General features: G+C 44.6%; 1 protein-coding gene across 4 annotated transcripts; it reads left to right on the top strand.

Moving 5' to 3' along the window:
- The first annotated feature begins 1,451 nt into the window (after positions 1-1,451).
- RARRES2 (retinoic acid receptor responder 2) lies at positions 1,452-17,997 on the top strand. Of its 4 annotated transcripts, none has more exons than XM_075588244.1 (5): positions 1,482-2,066; positions 12,966-13,067; positions 16,079-16,177; positions 16,873-16,970; positions 17,404-17,997. In XM_075588244.1, exons 1-5 carry the CDS (start codon positions 1,875-1,877, stop codon positions 17,444-17,446), a joined length of 534 nt encoding a protein of 177 aa, XP_075444359.1. In that variant the 5' UTR covers positions 1,482-1,874; the 3' UTR covers positions 17,447-17,997. The 4 variants fall into 4 exon arrangements, with proteins under 4 accessions (XP_075444361.1, XP_075444362.1, XP_075444359.1 ...); XM_075588245.1 differs by having other exon boundaries at positions 1,491-2,066; positions 16,873-16,995; XM_075588246.1 differs by lacking the exon at positions 12,966-13,067 and having other exon boundaries at positions 1,452-2,066.
- The last annotated feature ends 2,213 nt before the right edge of the window (positions 17,998-20,210 follow it).

Raw genomic sequence — 20,210 nt, 5'->3', positions numbered from 1 at the left:
GCAAGCTACCCGTCTATCTGTACAAGCTCCTCACCCCTACCACATGCAGCACGTATCAGATCAGACTCCAAACGATTGTTCGCGGTCCCAAGATTCAGCAAAGTATCCGTCCACTCCTCCGTCACTACCAGAGACTCTCACAGCCGCCACCAGCCTAAGGTCTTTTAAAACTAAAGCAATCTCACATTTTCATCTGGTCTGTAACTGTTACATACACCTATAATATATTATCTTTAACTGTGCATGCAATGTCTTGTATATAATGTATAACCCTGCTCACTTAATGTAACCATTGTCACGGTAGCTTATGACAAGATATAATGAACACCAAATATCTGGGTTGAACTGAACGAGGCTTAGATATAATAAAATATATTTATTCCTTAAATAAGGTGAACACAGCAATATAGTACAATTAACAGGCAAGAAGGTAACACTTACTTAGGGTTGGGGGATGGAGAAGTATCAGCTAGCAATTCTCCAGCAATCCGGTGACATTCAAGATGGTATCAGAAGAAGAACTAAAAACTGTAGGGTTGACACCGTTTATATACCTGTGTAACCCTATTCTTAACATTGAATACAGACTATTGGTGAACAATTATCTGTATCCAATCCCTAACGTGGAGACACAGATTAACTCATGCCCCCCAGCAAATTAGCCCATGTGTACTGGGACTTTGAGGGTCTTATTTCTGTAGCCCCATAATTAAATCAGGGGTGACGACCAGTCTACCAAATTAAGTATCTGGTAGGATCTGCATTGTTTGTAGGTGTAGATATAACACTTACAAACCACTCCAGTTTGATGATTCTCCGCCCTCAGGTAACAATTAGAGTGGCATAGTCTGTTGATTAGTACTTGGTCTGTTGATTAGTACTTAGTGTAAACAATCAGGGCAGTTAACTTTTGATCACAGTGCTTATGTTCAAATTATCCGGCTGCCCTTCATGACCTATTAGCATAGCAGATGGAGTCTGCATTTTCAGAACAGATCCAAAATACCATACATATACACTTTAATATCTACACATATTAATAAGTTCCATTCTGGTGGGCTCAGTGGATCGAAATTTGCCAGTTTTTTTTAATGCCTACAGTGACTCCACATATTGGCCAAATATCAACTCCCTGCGACCTCCAGAACTGAAGATACAGAAATGCACTTTAAAACATCTTTAAAATACAGGATTATAAGGAAACATGGGAACCGGGGAACATACATTTTCATGACATGACAAGGTGTAAACCACATTCCTGGACTGCAGTCCAGTTAACCCCTTGCCTCCCTGGTGAGGTCCGGGGGTGGCCATATGGGGTGCAACCCCTTTAATACCGGGCCAACCCCCTCTCCCTCTACACCTCCCCTTCTTAATGGATGACCTGTGGCCCACTGGCCCTAACGGGGAGTGGGGCACTGCAGGGGTGAGGTGCCTGATGTTTGGTGCCATGCAGGGGTGAGGGTTGTTCTGTGATTTGTCAAACAAAGTATGTACTTGATGGCAGCAGTATCTTTTTTTGCACCACCGCATTTTCCCTGTTATGTAAAGCTTCAGTTCAGGATATTATGAGGCAATACACATGCTATCTGTTACACATCCTGTCTGAACATTAAAAAAACATCAACTCATGAGACGCCAGCTGGACACATCTCTGTTCTCCAACTGTGAAATGTACGGAAGAGATCTGAAATAGAATACATCGGGACATCCAAGCTGTTGTTTATGATTTTCCTATCCAAAGGTCCTCAATGTTTTGGGGCAAGGTCGTACAGTATATGTGAGTTAATAGAAGACCAAGATCAATATTAAACAGAGAGAAACTGAAGCTTGGAAGCGGGGAGAGATTTACATCAGAGAGGAGCGTCGCCAAGATGAATACAATGGCTGTAGCTTTGTGGCTGATTTCTATGGTTCTAGCTCTTGGTGTAAAGGGCCAAATCCCAATGGGAGAGCTGTCTGCCCTACAGAACACAGCACTGGCCAATGTGATTGAGGATTTCCACAAGAAGGATCACATCCAGAGTGGTTTCCAAGTGTCTTCTGTATTGAAAGCAACAGAAAAAGTAAGTTACTATGAGTTTGTTATGATACCATCATGATATGTGGAGGGGATCATGTATCGACTTCAAGTATTATTCATCTTTAGTACTTAATGTATGTTATATATCTACCTCCATGACCATAGCACTGATATGGGCAAAAAAAACAAAACACTGGCTTACAATTACAGCAGTATATAGGCATGTGTGGGTCTGTGTGTGTGCTTGTGCAAATATGCAAATACTTTCACATTTATGTGTATATCTGTATATATCATTATATAAATCAATGTTCCGACTGTGTGTATCAGTGCCATGGTGTGTGTAGCAGAGTGTGTGTGTGTGTGTATGTGTGTACCAGCATGTCTGTAGTGTGTGCATATCAGTGTCTGTGTGTATCAGTGTGTTTCTATGCATATCGGTGTGTTCATGTGTGTATCTGTGTCTCTGTGTTAATGGGTGTGTACTTTGTGTGTGTTAGTGCATCTGTACATGTGTTAGTGACTTTGTGCATTAGGTGCTGGTATAAGGGATCAGCAGCATTAAGTGGCCGAGGACACCTCTGCATCTAATACTAATCACAATAACTTGCGTATAATGAGCATGGAGAACTAACATAGAGTTTGCTGCCAGGACTTTTGGGAATGTGTGTTGATGTCTTAACTGGTGGAAAAAATAAGCCCAGATTTATCAAAGAAATGTAAATCATGTTGAAAACTAAGGGATTGTTTTTACCTTCCTAAATCTGGTTGTGTTTTGCTGTGCAACTGTAGAAAGAACCAGATTTGCAGAACAGGGGATTTACTCATGTAGCCCTGTGTAATTTTGGGGTTAAATGCCTCTCTCCTTCTGTGCAATATTTCCTGTTATAAGGTCAGGTTGCCAGGAGTAATCATGAGGTTTTCCCTCATCCCCTGTGATGTGTATGGTGTAGTGAAGGAAGTGACATCATGCTCTGTGTCCACTTACAGTGACACAGGGGTCACGCAAACAACCGCCCTCCAACTCCTGCCTTTGGCGCCCTAAACGAGGCCTTACGTTGTACTTTACAGATACATGTCCCTGCCTCGTGGAGCTTACAATCTATATTTTTGGTGCCTGAGGCACAGTGAGATAAAGTGACTTGCTCAAGGTCACAAGGAGCCGACACTGGGAATTAAACCAGGATCCCCTGCTTCAAACTCAGTGCCAGTCAGTGTCTTTACTCACTGAGCCGCCCCTTCTCCACATAGGATTTGATCAATCATTTCTAATCCGTTGTCTTATTTAGAATTGGTTACCTTGCCAGGGTGCTGGATTCCTGCAGGTTGGGTGTAATAACTTTATTTATACAAACAGCAGCTTTATTAAACACCATCGATATAGTTTCATCCACAATATATACACACTTCTTATATTGCACCGTTAATGTTTCCTGCTTGTGTGGTCTGTATTCTCTTCCCTAGCTACCCTGTATCTCGGCCCGCTAGGGAGGTGCTGAGACATGACTAATCCTTGTTACCTAAGTGATCTTTTGGAACCCTGTTGGGCCTTGTACTACTCTCTTTCTGTTTGTTGTCAGTATCCTCGTCTCGGGTACTTAATGCCATATTCTGGCCTTCTGGGCGAGAGCCAGCTATGGACTCTCCATAGCTGATCCAGCTATGCCTCGGGGCTGTGGCTCGGGGAACCCCATCCAGGCATAGGCTTCCTCTATGTGATTCATGAGAGCAGTGTGGAGTAATTCCTGGGGACATTATCTATGTAGGGCACTGTCCCTAACTATAAAACAATAAAGGAGATCCTTAGCCTATAACATCTATATTGTATATACTCTACATACTCATCTATATTACAACCTATATACACTATTCACTGTGAGATCCCTCTTATGTTACTCCTCCTGAGACCTGACCTTCTAGAAACCTCTCCTTCCTATATATATCTTGCGATTACATCACTATAGCTAGGCAGAAGAGGGTGGGCTATGATTCTGCCTAGTCATGCAGCATGTCATGGGGAAGGGGCGTTACTCTGTGTGGGCCCACATAGTTAACCCCTTAAGGCCATAATAATCCCAAAGTGGGGTTACATATACATATTCAATTGAAAAAAACTTTGTGAAAGTGTAGTTAAGGTTTGTAAGCAAACCCTTCAAAAGTCTGGAATGTTGAAGTTAACGTGACACGCAAACTTAAGCCACACCCATGCTTTGGTGATGTCATCATACATGACATCACAAACCATATCATATCACATCTGACATGATCCCATCCCATCAGAGAATGGAGACTGCAGCTCCAAAGAACCAGGCTTCTTTGGCCATTGCTCCACCACCCATCTCCTCAAACATCATGCTTTTCTGGACCCTCCTTCCTCACCTCCCCAACCATCTCCCCTCTTTGAGCCCCATCTCCTCACACTCTCCAGAAACATGAGTTCTCTCCAATACCCTTCTCCCTCTCGACCCCAAGCATATGGCTTCTCTGATTGCTTTCTCCTCTCACCCCACAAGAATTAGGTCTCTTAGGTACCTTTCTGCACCGACAACCAGAAGCATGAGGCTTGTCCAATCCCTTTCTCTTCCTTACATCTTTCTCACTCCATACCCACAGATGCATAAGACTTCTGTGATCCCTTTATTCCCTTGGACTCCCAAAGTATCTTAGTACCCTTCCTACCTCCCCCATCGCGGCCAATTCACTAAGGCTTCCACTTTGGCCGGATCCGTGGCGATCCTATCGGCGGACAAAATGTGTCCCACGTAGATCACAGAGGTATGGCAGAACCAGCACTTGTCTAGGGACAGTTCAGGCCTTCTCAACCCAGACGGTTCAGTACTTTTAGCAGCCGTTCTTCATGTTCCTTCAAGGTCTTACCAAAGATGATGATATCATCCAGGTAGACCAAGCATTCTCAGGGATTCATGTCACCGATGGTCTACTCCATTAGGCGCTGAAAGGTCGCAGGAGCTCCATAGATGCCTTCGGGCATATGCGTAAATTGATATAAGCTCAGGGGACAGACAAAGGCAGTCTTCTCCTGGTCTTCTGTATTCATCGGTACCTGGTAGTACCCAGACCGCAAGTCCAGGACACTGAACCACTGGCTTCCAGTTAGTGCGTTGAGAATCTCTTCGATGCGAGGGAGAGTGTACTGGTCAAGTATCGTACGTTTGTTCAGTGTCTGGTAGTCGACACACAGTCTAATCGACCCATTCTTCTTCCTCACCACCTCGATGGGCGAGGCGTTGGGATTCCGGAATTCAGTCACAATTCTCGCTGTCTCCATCTCTTGTAAGACGTTCCTTACATCGTCCACATCCTGATGGGCGATGCGACGAGAACGTTCGCGGAAGGGGGTGGCGTCCCTAAGCTGGATAATGTGTTGGGCGCTTTGACTGCAGCCCACATCCATCCCACCTGTGGAGAATACAGCCCAGCGTTCTTCCAATCTGGCCGTTAGTCAGTCTGTCCATTAGGCCGGCAGGGTTGAGTCTCCGAAGTTGAAAGGCAGCTCGGCTGGATGCTCTAACACCGCAGCAGTAATTTGCCCCAATCTTTGCCCCTGATCAAATGCCATGGGATATGGGGAGATATTTTGGACGAATACTTTAATTCTTCCCGGAATCTTGGAGGACCACTCTCGAACTTCCAGCACCAGCTTGAAGCCTCACTGGGCGTCTTCCTCGGGCGTACTTTCCAGAGAAAAGAGGTGATCGACCTTGTCTCGGTCGGGGTAGCAGCACAATGTGGCCATGCACTTCACTCCCCTTGGTGGAATCTCTGTTAACCCCACCTGCAGGTTGAAGAGCTCTCTGTCTCTGTCAAGTGTGGATATCATACAACACTCATTCAGAAGGATGGGGTGGATGGTCAGACTATCCAAAGGCAGTTCGCCGGCTTCCTGCAGATAGGCCCTGATTATTGCCCGCACTACATCGGTATTGGTTCCCAGTATGATCGGAGCACTGGGATACTCTTGGGGCTCGGGGCATACGAGCGCCTCCACGTCCATAGGGTGCAATTTGCCTGTGTTCAGCTGAAGTATCTCCAGCCGAACCTTCACTACTCCGTCGATAGGGTAATCCTCCTTGCTGAGTCCCCTCAGTTTCATGTGCTCAACTGATTGTAAGGGTCGGCATTGGAGATGTTGTATGTACATAATACAGAACCCTCTGTACATGATAAAGTACTGAAGAAAACCCAGCACACCCTAATAATAGATACAAAGTCACTGGTATATAACCAATTTGAAAATTTAATCAGTGCACAAATAAGTCAAACAACTGACAACGCCACACTAGGAAAACAGATAACATACAGTATAGGTAGGGCCATACGTGGGATGTACAGGAGGATAAGGGATAAAGGAAAAGTAGGATGGGAAAACGAAGGGAAGGTGAGGTGAATGGTGGGAAGGGAACAAAGAAAACAAAAAAAGTGGGTCACAACGGGGGAGTATAGGGGGGCAACGTTTCGGGACTTGTCCCTTCGTCAGGCCCGTTCCCCTCAGTCCCAAGGGGACAAGAGGGTACTTCCCTAGCCCCAGAACCCACAACAACAGAACTGACCCTAAGTAAAAACAATAGAAGACCCGCCACAAATTCTAAGTAATATTCTAATTAAATACACATACAATATCCCTAAACTAATTGGCAAAATAAATCCACAGTTTAACTTTTGTATAGATATATTCAGGGACAAACTACATGCAAACAGCTACAATGTATTAGTGAACTAGCAACAACTGAGAACACCAGAGAACAGCAAAGAGAGGAGGCAAATCAGGAGTAGTGCAAACCAGACAGTCCTTAGTTAATAGGACACACAGACCACGAGCCAGCTCCTCACTCTAGAGGGTGTTTGCAGTGAATGTGCAGTTCATAAGGCTTCTTAAGGGAATCCTGACGTCATCTGCTGTGCGCGTTGCTCCAATCAGCCTGATAGCATGCAGGTGGTAGTGTCCATAGCGCTGTACCACTCTCTCCTTCCTCCTTGTAAATGTAAACAGATCGGGTTACCATGGTAACCACGGGACTTCACTGACGCCATGCCTGTCCTCTGGAGCTTGAAGAAACGAATCTTTTGATATGTGGCAGTATAGGAGTCTGGCAGCATGCAGTACGATCCCAAACCATATTTAGATGTGTGGATAATTAGCTATAGTAGGACATCCACAGGATTACCCTCAGAGGGCTACCTAAAATAGGTGAAAATAAAAACATACCATATTAAAAGCAGAGTATTATTTGGTCCTCTCATAAGCTAAGCAATGTATGAAAAGAACTGAACACACAAACAAATAATGTATAAAGAGGCTACTATATACACAAATAATGATCATTAAATCTAGGAAAATATGACCTGGTGGGTAATTGGGGACACTAAACATAGGACAAGATTATAAAGGAACTATATAGAACCAGGGTGTCAGGCCAGCGGTGGGGGACACCTGCCACGGGCGAAAGTTGGATCAATCCGCACAGGCGGCAAGACGCAGGTACCCAACACCACAGACACATAACCCAATAAAAGGGGGCACTAGAGACACTAGTAAAGGGTACCAGGCATCACAAAACCATGGAGCCAGAGGAACACTCTGTGGCAACTGTGGAAGAGACGGCAAGGGGCACTTTGGTTCAGAGGTAGAAACCCATATTTAGTTCTTTGTTCATGCCCAATGGGGTCATAGTGCCAAGGGTTCTTATCCATTTTGATTCTCTCTGTAGCAACATCTTATGTAGATTGTCTCCACGCCGCCCCATTTTAATGCCGTCTATCACCTGGTACCGCAGTTGACTCACAGTATGCCCAGCTTGTGTGAAATGATGTGCTACCGGTGCTTCAGGGTCACATCTGCGTATGGCCGCCTTATGCTGTCCAATCCTGTCCTTCACCCTCTGGGTGGTCTCACCCACATAGCCCTTGCCGCATGGACATTTGATCAAATATATGACGTCCTTTGAAAGGCATGTATAGAAATCTCTAATTTTATAAATTTTACCAGAGACAGGGTTTTGGAAAGTGGGACCCTCCACAATATTATTGCAATGAGTACAGCTACAGCATCTGTAGCAACCCACTTTCGGGGTGCCCAGAAATATTTGTTGAGTGGTTGTCCCCCCAAGGTCCACCCTAACTAGGCGATCCCGAAGATTCTTTCCTCTTTTGTACGAAAATAATGGAAGTTCAGATAGTGCATTATCTCCTCTACAGGACAAGGATCAATACACAACCCGCAACCTGCCCCAATCTTCACCTCTGCAAAGGTCACTCAAATGAGTTAACATCTCCCTTAAATCCGTCCCAATATACCACCACCACCACAAACCCCGCACGTCACTTAGATATGCAACCAGGGTTAATATACACGGCTACTCTAGCCAACTTACCTTTCTCCTCCACAAGGTAACTCCAGTGAGCCCCTACCCAATTGCAATCATATCTAAACACTGCTACCACCTGGGATATGCAAATAAAATGTAAAATTAATATTTGCCAGGGCCCCAGATCCCTGTTTATTATAGAAACAACTCTGCACTTTAACACACACATCAGGTGCAGCAAAATGTGTCCGAAAACATAAATATTCAACCCAGAGCTTACGATAGTTCATTCAGAGTCCCAAAACATTACTTATTAAATGTTTTAATATATATATAAAAATACAGTGCTTAGGTTACAGAAAAAAGTATTCCAAGAACATACAGTTACAATAAAATGCAGAACAGTTTCTCAAAATTAAAAGGATATAACATAAAAGAAAACCCTATACATCACATATGTCATATGTTTTTTCACAGAGAGATCAAAGTAAAAAGAATAGGAGAAGTCTCTCCTATACAATGCTCACAGGGAAAGTCCATGCATGAGTATATCTTTAATTGATCATTTTGTAATTATCCATCCAAATGGAGCAGCACACTTGAATTAGACCTCCATAATTCTGCGCTCGACTATTTCCAATCAGAGTTCTTAAAACTCTGCGATACCCATGCTCCACTACGCAAAATAAGGGTACGGGGGGCCCACCTTCCATGGGTTACAACTGACCGTATTGCACTCTACCAGTTCAGGGATGCCTTGTGGAAAAGCTACAAAGTAACTGGCACTACCAAGGATCTCAATCACTACAGATGCATGCGGAATATGTGCACAAGGCAAACAAGGCACGCAAAAGCACAATATTACTCTGACAATCTCCACCAAAATACATCAAACCCAGCTAAATTCTGGAAGATTATCAACAATATATTCCAGCCCCCTAACCATCAACAACCAAGTAATATCACTAAGGGGGATATTACTCTGACAAACCCCACTGACATTGCAAATGCATTCAATGATTACTTTGTGGGGTGTGCCACTAACTTATTAGCGAAACGCAGCCCAAACCACAAATCTGGATCTCATCCTGGGAGTACACACATAGCCCCACCCCCTCCCAACACTGCCCACAATTTTCAATTTGGCCCAGTATCTGGAGAGGAGATATTACATAAGCGCTCCTCAAACTAAAACTAAGCAGCGAATGCGGACCTGACTTACTACAATCTAGGTTCCTACGACTTGGTGCCCCAGCCATTGCCAAACCAATTGCTTCCATAGTCAACTCTATCCTGTCTGCAGGCCATATCCCTAAGACCTGGAAAACTGCCAGAGTTGTCCCAATCTTCAAAAGTGGGGACAAAAACACTGTCTCAAACTACAGGCCAATCTCACTTCTCCCAAGTCTATCCAAAGTCATGGAAAAATGTGTCCACTCCCAATAAAGCGATTTCTATACCAAGACAAATTTCCCTAGCCAATTCCAATCTGACTTTCATCCCAAACACTGCACCGTAACTACCCTGCTAAAAGTTTGCAATGAAATCCAGTGTGGCATGGAACGGGGACAACTCATTGGTGCAGTATTCCTAGATTTTGCAAAGGCTTTTGACACAGTTGATCATGCTATCCTGCTTAACAAACTCCAGAGCTCTGGAATAGGGAAGCATGCTTTAAACTGGTTTCAGTCCTACCTATCAGGAAGATCCCAACATGTGTCCATCTCAGGCTCTAACTCCAACCCCCTGGATATCACCTGTGGTGTCCCGCAAGGCTCTGTTCTGGGGCCCCTACTCTTCTCAGTGTTCATTAATGATCTTCCCACAGCTTGTAAGGAAGCCTCAATACACATGTATGCAGACGACACAATCCTATATGCACACAGCCATAGCCTCTCTGGCCTTCAACACATCCGGCCGTTCCTCCTTCTCCTACCGTGCACCCCAAAACTGGAACAACCTACCAGAGACTCTCACATCCACCACCAGTTTAAGTTCTTTCAAATCCAAGGCTGTCTCACATTTTAATCTGGTCTGTAACTGTTTCATACGCCCATAATATATATTTTCTTTAACTGTGCACGCAATGTCTTGTATATAATGTATACCCTGTTCATTTATGTAACTGTATTTGTAACCATGTATTATTTGTCTTACTCTGTGCCCAGGACATACTTGAAAATGAGAGGTAACTCTCAATGTATTACTTCCTGGTAAAATATGTTATAAATAAATAAATAAATAATCCACCTTATATCCACAATAAGTGAAAACACTGTCCAACCATTAAAAAGCCCTATATGTAAACTCCCAATAGCCTTAGCCAAGTATGTCTTATATGAGTGTCACGGGCTTGCAGGTGCAAAAGGACAGTGAAGCTTGATAATAAAACAGTGGAAATTGACTCACATGATCTGCTGGAGGTCTAGGTGCAGCTTGGCGTGCTCCTACCGAAGGAGTATCAAGATGCAAAAGGAAGTGAATGGCGGTGCAACTGCCTTGGACGAAATGATGACCAGAAATTGCAGAGTACTGGTTACACAAAGTTTTAATGGCACATAACGGACAGCACAACGAAAAAACTCTGACGCGTTTCAGCCGCACCGGCCTTTGTCAAAGAGTCACTTCCTTTTGCTCCCAGAGAGATCACTGGTGGAGTAGAGGAGATATCACGTGTTTTGTCCAAAACAATCCTCTGGTGAAATCTGATTTTTCATTAAACCTTGCTCTCTTATGCAGTATTTTTCCCCATTGAACAACATAAACCCAGCCCCTGTCGTAAATCAGCTGTGAGATTGACAGTTTTTTTACAGAGTAAAAAAAAACTTCGTCCATACCACGTTTGAATCTGTCTCAGGATATACCCCCACTCATAACTTCCCTTCAGTAATTTCTTACACACGTGTGTCACATTAATACATTCAGGCACTCATGGCGGACGCGACAAGATTAAATATGACCATCTTAATCCTAAATTTGAGTGACAAATGAATATCTGTCCCTTATTACCTCTTAAACATACAGTGTGTGATGTCAGAACGTGCCCCTCGGTGACACGATTACAGCTTTGTAAGTCTTATTATGCAGAGGGGATGACTTCACATGCTATTCTCATTTTTAATAAAGACACTCTTTGGGCCAATACTTTCTTAACTATGACCCCTGGCCATACAGAACAATCCTGGGAATGCCTTTGAAGCTAGATCTCAAAAGACCAGGTTTATAGAAAGTTGTCACAGGAGCCATATTTTATTCCCATGTCTGGCAAGACAACTACCCTTATTTTGAGACTATATCAGCACATGCAACACATCTGACCCCTTTAGTGGGCCATACAGGATAGGCACCCCCAATTACTGCACCGACACACTCTATTCGAGCAAATACCCAGTATGTACCTGGCAGATACCTGGAATGCGCCACTCCTCACCTCAGACAAGCCCCGTTGCATTGGCCTTCCCAGCCTGGGTTCATGCCTGGCTGACGGGCGGCTGATCTGTTAAATGATAATGATTAGGATTTAATAGGCTGCAATGCTTCGCGTGTCTACCAGATGGCATAAATTCCTGAATTGTAATGCAGTATATATTTATATATACTGTGCAGTATTGCAGCCAGCGGGAATAAAATGCTTCAATCCCTGCCTTGAAAATAACGCAATGTACTCGGGCAGAAAACAGTCACAAACCTCAATACACCCGGGTATACCCGAATTCGTGGGACTAGCCGAGCTCGAATAAAGTGTGTCGCCAGTGTATGCTCTCTTTGAAACCCAGCACCCACACATGACAAGCCTGGGCCTGTCATCAACCAAATATATATTGTATTTTAAACAGTAATTATGATAAGTATAAGAATATATTCAAACTGTAGCTTATTTACCCCCGAAGCGCCCAATTGAAAAAAATACATAATATCTCATGATATTATCGTGACGGGTGTGTTCTGGTCTCTATTCCTCTCCTCTATATAAAGGTGTGTCCTGGTCTCTGTTTCTGTCCTCTATATAAAGGTGTGTTCCGGTCAATGTTCCTCTCTATATAAAGGTGTGTTCTGGTCTCTGTTCTTCTCCTCTATATAAAGGTGTGTTCTGGTCTCTGTTCCTCTCCTCTATATAAAGGTGTGTTCTGGTCTCTGTTCCTCTCCTCTATATAAAGGGGTGTTCTGGTCTCAGCTCCTCTCCTCTATATAAAGGTGTGTTCTGGTCTCTGTTCTTCTCCTCTATATAAAGGGGTGTTCTGGTCTCTGTTCCTCTCCTCTATATAAAGGTGTGTTCTGGTCTCTGTTCTTCTCCTCTATATAAAGGGATGTTCTGGTCTCTATTCCTCTCTATATAAAGGTGAGTTCTGGTCTCCTTTCCTCTCCTCTATATAAAGTTGTGTCCTGGTCTCCTTTCCTCTCCTCTATATAAAGGTGTGTCCTGGCCTCTGTTCCTCTCCTCTATATAAAGGTGAGTTCCGGTCTCTGTTCCTCTCCTCTATATAAAGAGGTATTCTGGTCTCTGTTCCTCTCTATATGAAGGGGTTTTTGCAGGTCCGTACTGTGCTGTTTGGTCTCTGTTCTCTCTACAACACGTTGGTACAGTATAAGCATTGTTCTTTCCTTCTCTATTACAGTTTTCTACTGGAATATTTGTCCATTTGGAGTTTACTTTGAAGCAGACCAATTGCAAAAAGCAACAAGGAAAGGGACATGACTGTAATTTCATTACACCAGGGGTGAGTAGTACATATTATAGATGTAACGGGTATTCCCTCTAGTCTGACCCACCCATCTCATATTGGCCCGTGTGGTCTAACCAGCCCCCATTACATGGTCGTGTCTGGTGGTGCACCAGTAGGCAACATTACTCCTGAGTCTCCCGCATGATGGTATTAGGGGATTGTCACTCCAGACAGGCAGCTGAGGTAGTGGGTGCGAGTCCTACCTATATCATGTGCAGCGCCTCCACCTCATCAGGATATATGCGTCCGCAGGGAGATGGTCCTGATGAGGAACTCCTTCTTGGTGGTGATGGCCCCTGGAGAGTGATTTCAGACTCACACCATGGGGTTCTCGTTGAACAAGTCATCTTTATTGCACAGAGGTGGTATGGGCCAGCTGCCCCTCACAGGAAGCCGCTTCAGCCGCACATTTCTCCGTGCTCCCCTTTAAAAGGTACGCCTCCCAATGGAGTGGGATCCCCTCTCCCTCGCAGGGAGATCACCCCTGTGCCAGGTCCCTGGACACAGTTGGCTTTCTATGGCTGGATATAGAACAGTGCCACTAGTTACTGCACTAGTGGGCACATTGATTCCACCTCAGAACTTGCTGCTCCGCACTTCACCTCGCAGCATCAACACTAACTTTAGGCAGTGCGGTGCCTTATATACCTCAGGAAACAGGCACATCTCTGATGTCACTAACTGTGGACTCAGAGCATGTAGCCACTCCCATCCATACATAGGGCACCTCACCAGGGTGTGAGGGCAAACCTCCATGATTACTGCTGGCATTTCTGTAACTTACCAGGTTTTTCTGCCATCAGGAGAGATGACTGCAGACCATTGTTATGCATGGCTACATAGAGTAGTAGAGAGTATTGTATTAATAGCACTGTTTGGACATTCACAGCTAGTGAAAACATTGCAGTGACCTAAAAGTTCACTGAAAAACCTTAATTTCATTTTTTCAGTGCACCCCAACTCCAAGTTTGACAATAATGTTGGTGATATTTTTTTTAAGCTACTATATTAGTGACATTTTGCTTGCTTTTGCACATATTTAGATTTCAAATAATGAGAAATATAATTTTTGGGGGCAAAATGTCGCAAAATGGTTAGATGTGTGCATCATTTTTCATGACAAAAATTGGGTCATTTCAACTGGTTCCTAAACTACTATACCTACAGTATATGGTAACAATATTTTGCACATCTCCAGTGACCACCGCAGAATACTTTAGGTCTTTTATATGTAATGTCCTCATAGAAGCCAAACAACGACAAAAGACAATTGGAAGCAGGCCAATAGAGAACATTGACCGCCCAATAAGAAAATTAATCTCCTTAATTCTCACGGCGGCTAGATGTGCGGTGGCAGCTTCATGGAAGAAGGTGTCTCCCCCCCCCTAAGCAAACAGTTAAAAAAAGAATCCAAGAGGTAATGTTGATGGAGAAGCTATCAGCCTTCCTGAAAAGGACAACAGTATCCTTCTATAAAGTATGGGAACCATGGCTGACCCAAACACTAGATTAAAACTGGCCTACCCCCAATAAGCAATAGGTGTGACATGGGAGGAATCCCTCATGGGAAACTGAGGAGGAGGAGACCCTCCTTCCTCCACCCCTCCCCCGCTCTCTTTCTCCCCCTCTCTTTCTCTGTTTCCACCCTCACGCTAGCCCTGTCGACCCAGGATGAAGGGGCAGGGGGCACGCTGAGACTATCTCTGTTACCAACAAAAATGAGAAAAACCCTGTATTAGGCCAAGATATGTTTGTTTGTAAAAGTGTTTATTACATAAATGCCTAATAAAAAAAATTGAAACAAAAAAAAAAGACAATTGGAAGGGTCAACATGGTGTTTGCTGGTAGAGTTATTATCTGCGATAAAAGGTTTCCTGTTCTTCATACGAGACAAGTAGAGCTGATCCAAAAAGAGCAACTAAAAGGAACCAAGACTAGCTCTGTTTCATAAGCCGTATCAGAAAATATTTGGTGGCATCAAAATATATAAGGTAGAAGGAAATAGGGGAAGGTGGAATATGAGACTATCAAATGTCTCAATGTTGTAGAAGAAGCCTTCTCCATAGTAAAAGAAGTGCAGAAATATGAGTGCATGGAGCATACTCTAAGTATGAGAAAAGCTGGAGAAAAGGCAGTAAAACAATTCTGTGATGTTCTGGTTGGAACAGCAACAACATTACACTTCTACCAAAATATGGAATAAAAGTTGAAAATCAAATAATGTCTGATATTTTACAGTGTGGGAAAAATTGTCCCACCCCGCAGGTCATCTGATAGGTATCTGCCACCAGACGCGATGACCCATATGTATGTAGGCAAAGTGGTGCCGTTCTGTGCCAAAAGACTCCACATGTACCAAAGACAAAAATCTTATTCAAATAAAAAGGATATTTTCCCTGGTATATCTAGAGCAATGTTTTGCCTTGTTGCAAATACCCCACTGTTAGGGTAAAATTCTTAACAATTCAGCACACTTAAGGCTACGATTCTACCAGATGCCGCTGGGCGGCGGTGTGATCCGGTGACGTCACCCTCACGCTGCCGCCGAGCGGCATCTTGAACATACAGGGGAGATAGGAGACAAGAGAAGCAGAGGAGACAGGGAGGCGTGGCAGAGGCGTGGCCGTGAGCGGTTCGCCTTCATTGGCTGAACCGCTCACATGATGCGGCCGTCGCCTCCAGAGAACAAATTCCTCTGTCCTCCCCAGTCGGCCGCCCTGCAGCTCCAGGCGGTGCGCGCGCCGCTACTGGTATGTTTACTTTCATTGTTATTTTTGTATTTTGTTTTTAGACCGTCTGCGTTTTTAGGCATAATCACGGCCTTACAGGGGCTCCTACAGTACATCTCCTTAAAGTTGTGGATGACACGGTCCTACCCAGGGTAGTGATTGCTCCAGGGCTTCTGGGGTGAATTTGGGTTTATTTGAGGTTTTGAGTTTACACTGAATGTCACAGTGCACCGGGCACAATACTAATTTTTTTTAATGTTATCTCTTCTCAAACAGAAAACCTCAAACTGCTTTGCCTGCTTCATGTTTGAGTATGATACCCACGAGGTCCTGTCTCAGCTCATTGATTGCCTACCTGAACGCCACCTGAAACCGGTACATATTGAATTTGCTCTGCCACTCATTCCAAGCCCACCTATCAGCAAAGGGGTGGGATGCCCTCCTGGGTGGGATGCCCTCCTGGGTGGGATGCCCTCCCGGGTGGGGAGGGTGGGGAGCTCCCGGGTGGGGAGGGTGGGGAGCCCTCCCATAAGTTAAGATGCAAATTAAGCTTAGATGACTTCATGAGCCGGAGACTAAGGATTTACGAGGCTAAAGCTCTGTAGATAAGTCGGGCTGTTTAGCTGAGCGCCCAGTTTCAAAATCTGGGCAATTATGGTGGAAAAGTAAACAAAAAAATGATATGAAAAGAAATTGCATTTTTTCTGATAAATTTGATGCTGTTTTTGCTTCACTGTCGGCACCAGTTTTGCAGCCCAGAGGCTTTGATAAATGCTCTCCATTATGCGTTAATGTTTTGAAGCCAGAAACAAAGTCCCAGATCTTTCCTATCTTTAGTCTCATGGCCAATACCAGATGGTCAGTCTGTCTCTGTTTTACAATACCACCCTCACACCTGCCAACTAACCAGGATTAGACCTGAACAGTTGTAAATATTTGACAGGAATGTGAGGAACATACTTCATAAACAACTGTCCTTGTCTTCTTCTGTGTCACTGATACCGTCCCACCCTGCAGCACACGGGACACGTTCTATGAGCCATGTGCCACCTGCGTTTCTCCCTCCACAGCAACGAGTTAATAAGAGGACACAGTCCTGCAGAGAGGTGGAGCAGACGAAGGGAAGTAGAAGACGTCTGCCTGGCACCTTCAGCTTCCTGAAATCTCAGTGAGGTTTTCTCTTCTGAAGCAGGGTATGAGGGGTGCCTGTAGTGATGGCAACATATAGAACATTGCCCAGGACATACTTGAAAACGAGCGGTAACTCTCAATGTATTACTTCCTGGTAAAACATTTGTATAAATAAATACATTCTAGAACAATGGTAAGACCTCACCTTGAGCACTGTGGTCAGTTCTGGTTTAGAGATTGTGCAAAAAAGGGTTACTAAAATAGTGCATGGTCAGGAAAGACTAAAGGACCTTAACACGTTCAGCTTGGAGTTAAGAAGGGAAGCAGGGGGTGAGATTAGTAATCACCTTCCCCTTTACTTGTAAGTGTTACACAGTCTGAAATAGATTTATATTATATATGACATGCAAGGTGAATTTGTGGGGGACGCAAAGCTTAGTTCCCACCTAAGCACCTCTCTCTATTTTTAGCACATTTTGGGACGGTGAAGAAGCAATGACTGCAGAGGACTAGAAGGAGCATTCCCAGGAGGATAACGGCTGGGCGTCATCCTCATTATATAATATTATATTCACTATTACCTGCAATACCTACAGTATATGTGAATGGGTAGAAATTGCCCAGGTGCAATTACTCTACATTGTATTTGGTAGTTAATCCATTCAATGACAAAAGGTCTTCAAATGAGCTTCGGGTGCTTGTGACATTGAATGGTTTTAATGAGCATTAATTCAAATAGAGTACAGGCGGTCCTCGGTTATCCAACGGAATCCGTTCTGGGAGTAGCGTTGGATAGTGAAACCGTTGTAAAGTGAGACCCATGTTAATCAGTGGCGGTTAGCGTTGGGAAACAGCATTCAGGCGTCGGATAACGCATTCCGGCATCGAAAAACAGCCCATAGGGTGGCACTGTAAAGCGTTGGATATGCCATTCGTTGTAAAGTGAAACGTTGGATAACGAGGACTACCTGTAGTTCTGTAGTGCAGAGCTCTCTTTTTAATACTGCTTCTAATGCCTCTTAGAAACTACAACTGTATTAAATCTATATATATAAAACTCAAAAGATGTTTGTCTGTGGGTTTGTGCGCGATCTCATTGGCTTTCTGGGGGGCGGGCCTTGGCTCTCATTGGCTCCCAATGCCTGACAACAGAGCGGGCCTTGGCTCTCGCGGTCTCTGAGGGCAAGGCAGGGTGACGTCACGCACGTTCGGAGCTGGGGGGAGAAAGGGGAAGGAGGGGAGAGAAGGGAAGGGGGAGAGAGAGGGGAATGGGGAGAGAGAGGGGAATGGGGAGCTGAGAGAGAGGGGGAGCGGAGAGAGAGAGCGAAGATAGGGGTGAGCAGAGAGAGAGGGGGGAGTGGAGAGAGAGGGGGAGCGGGAAAATTCAATCCTGGGCAATGCCGGGTTTATCAGCTAGTATGTTATATAAACATTGCAAATAGTTTTTTGATTGAAAGGGGGACCTCTCTCGGCTCACGCACACAAACATTTTGTAAACAACTTGACAATGTAATTGTCTTAAATAAATGTACTCAGCCATAGATCGTTGACGTTTGATTTTTTTTTTTTGTTTTCTTTGGAGATGAAATACAGAAAGTTTTTCTTTTCAGCTGGGAGGAGGAAAAATAAACAACCAATCAGGTGAAAGAGGAGGAGGAGGTGAGCGAGTCGTTTGTCCTGGCAAGGTCCTGCTCAAAGACATAAGGGAGGAGTTAAAGGAAATGAAATGTTTCAGCTTATAATGCATACAGAGTGACGTTAGCATATGGCTTGATACTTATAGCTATAGGTATCCACTTGCAAGTCGCTGATTACTTGTGGCAGGCTTACAGAATGAGGTCCTTCCATTCTGGGCTCACATTCAGGGCCAGTTCTACCATTAGGCAAACTTGGCGGCCGCAACAGATTTCGAACACTGCAAGGCTGCTGCTGGGTATTGCAGCCAATCAGGAGGAGGTGTAAGGATCCTGGGGGCGTGGCTAAGCAGAGGAGAAAACAGCGTGGACCAGAAGGTGGTGAGGGTATGTGTCTGACACAGTGTGTGTACTGCTCTGTCTTGGTATGTGTGTGTATTTTCTGTGGGTGGGTGGGTGGGTGGGTGTATTTTCTGTGGGTTTGTGTGTATTTTCTGTGGGTGGGTGGGTGGGTGTGTGTATTTTCTGTGGGTGGGTGGGTGTGTGTATTTTCTGTGGCTGTCGTGTATATATTTTCTGTGGCTGTCGTGTATATATTTTCTCTGGCTGTTGTGTGTGTATTTTCTGTGGCTGTTGTATGTGTGTGTGTTTTCTGTGGCTGTTGTATGTGTGTGTATTTTCTGTGGCTGTTGTGTGTGTATTTTCTGTGGCTGTCGTGTGTGTATTTTCTGTGGCTGTCGTGTGTGTGTGTGTATGTGTGTGTATTTTCTGTGGCTGTCGTGCGTGTATGTGTGTGTATTTTTTGTGGCTGTTGTGTGTGTGTGTATTTTCTGTGGCTGTCGTGTGTGTATTTTCTGTGGCTGTCGTGTGTGTGTATGTGTGTGTATTTCCTGTGGCTGACGTGTGTGTATGTGTGTGTATTTCCTGTGGCTGTTGTGTGTGTGTGTATTTTCTGTGGCTGTCGTGTGTGTATTTTCTGTGGCTGATGTGTGTGTATTTTCTGGGGCTGTCGTGTGTGTGTGTGTGTGTTAGAAGAAGAGAGAATGACAGATAGAGGGAGGGAGAATGGCAGGGAGAGGGGGGAGAATGACAGAGAGAAGGGGGGAGAATAACAAAGAGAAGGGGGGAGAATGACAGAGAGAAGGGGGGAGAATTACAAAGAGGTGGGGACAGAATGACAGAGAGAAGGGGAGAATGACAAAGATAAGGGGGTATTTCAGATGGAGGGAGAGAATGACAGTGAGAGGGAAGAGAGAATGAGGGGGGAAGTGAGAAGGGGAGAGTGACAGAAAGAGAGGTGGAATGAGAATGACAGGGAGAGGTGAGTGACAGAGAGAAAGTGGGGAAAGAGAATAATGTAGACAGGGAAAGAGAATGACAGAGATAGGTGGGGGGGGGGGGTGTATGAATGTGTAGCCAAAGCCCCTGACTATAGCCTTTCCACTGGCCTCAACAATGATAGGAACAGGCAGTGTTGGGGTTGAACTCCTGCACAGGGGCTAGCCTGCAATTGCAGCCTGGATAGCTATAATGTTATCATATCCAGGGGAAGGCCTAAACCGGCAGTTGGAGTGTCATACCAGGGGCGGATACTTACTGGGTCACATGCAGATGGTGTTATGCCAGTCAGTACCTGGACAAGA

The sequence above is a fragment of the Ascaphus truei genome, chromosome 2 (assembly GCF_040206685.1).
Source record: "Ascaphus truei isolate aAscTru1 chromosome 2, aAscTru1.hap1, whole genome shotgun sequence".
NCBI classification, from domain to species: Eukaryota; Metazoa; Chordata; class Amphibia; order Anura; family Ascaphidae; genus Ascaphus; species Ascaphus truei.
Note: the sequence above shows the minus strand (reverse complement) of the source record. Positions and strands in the feature narration are given on the sequence as shown.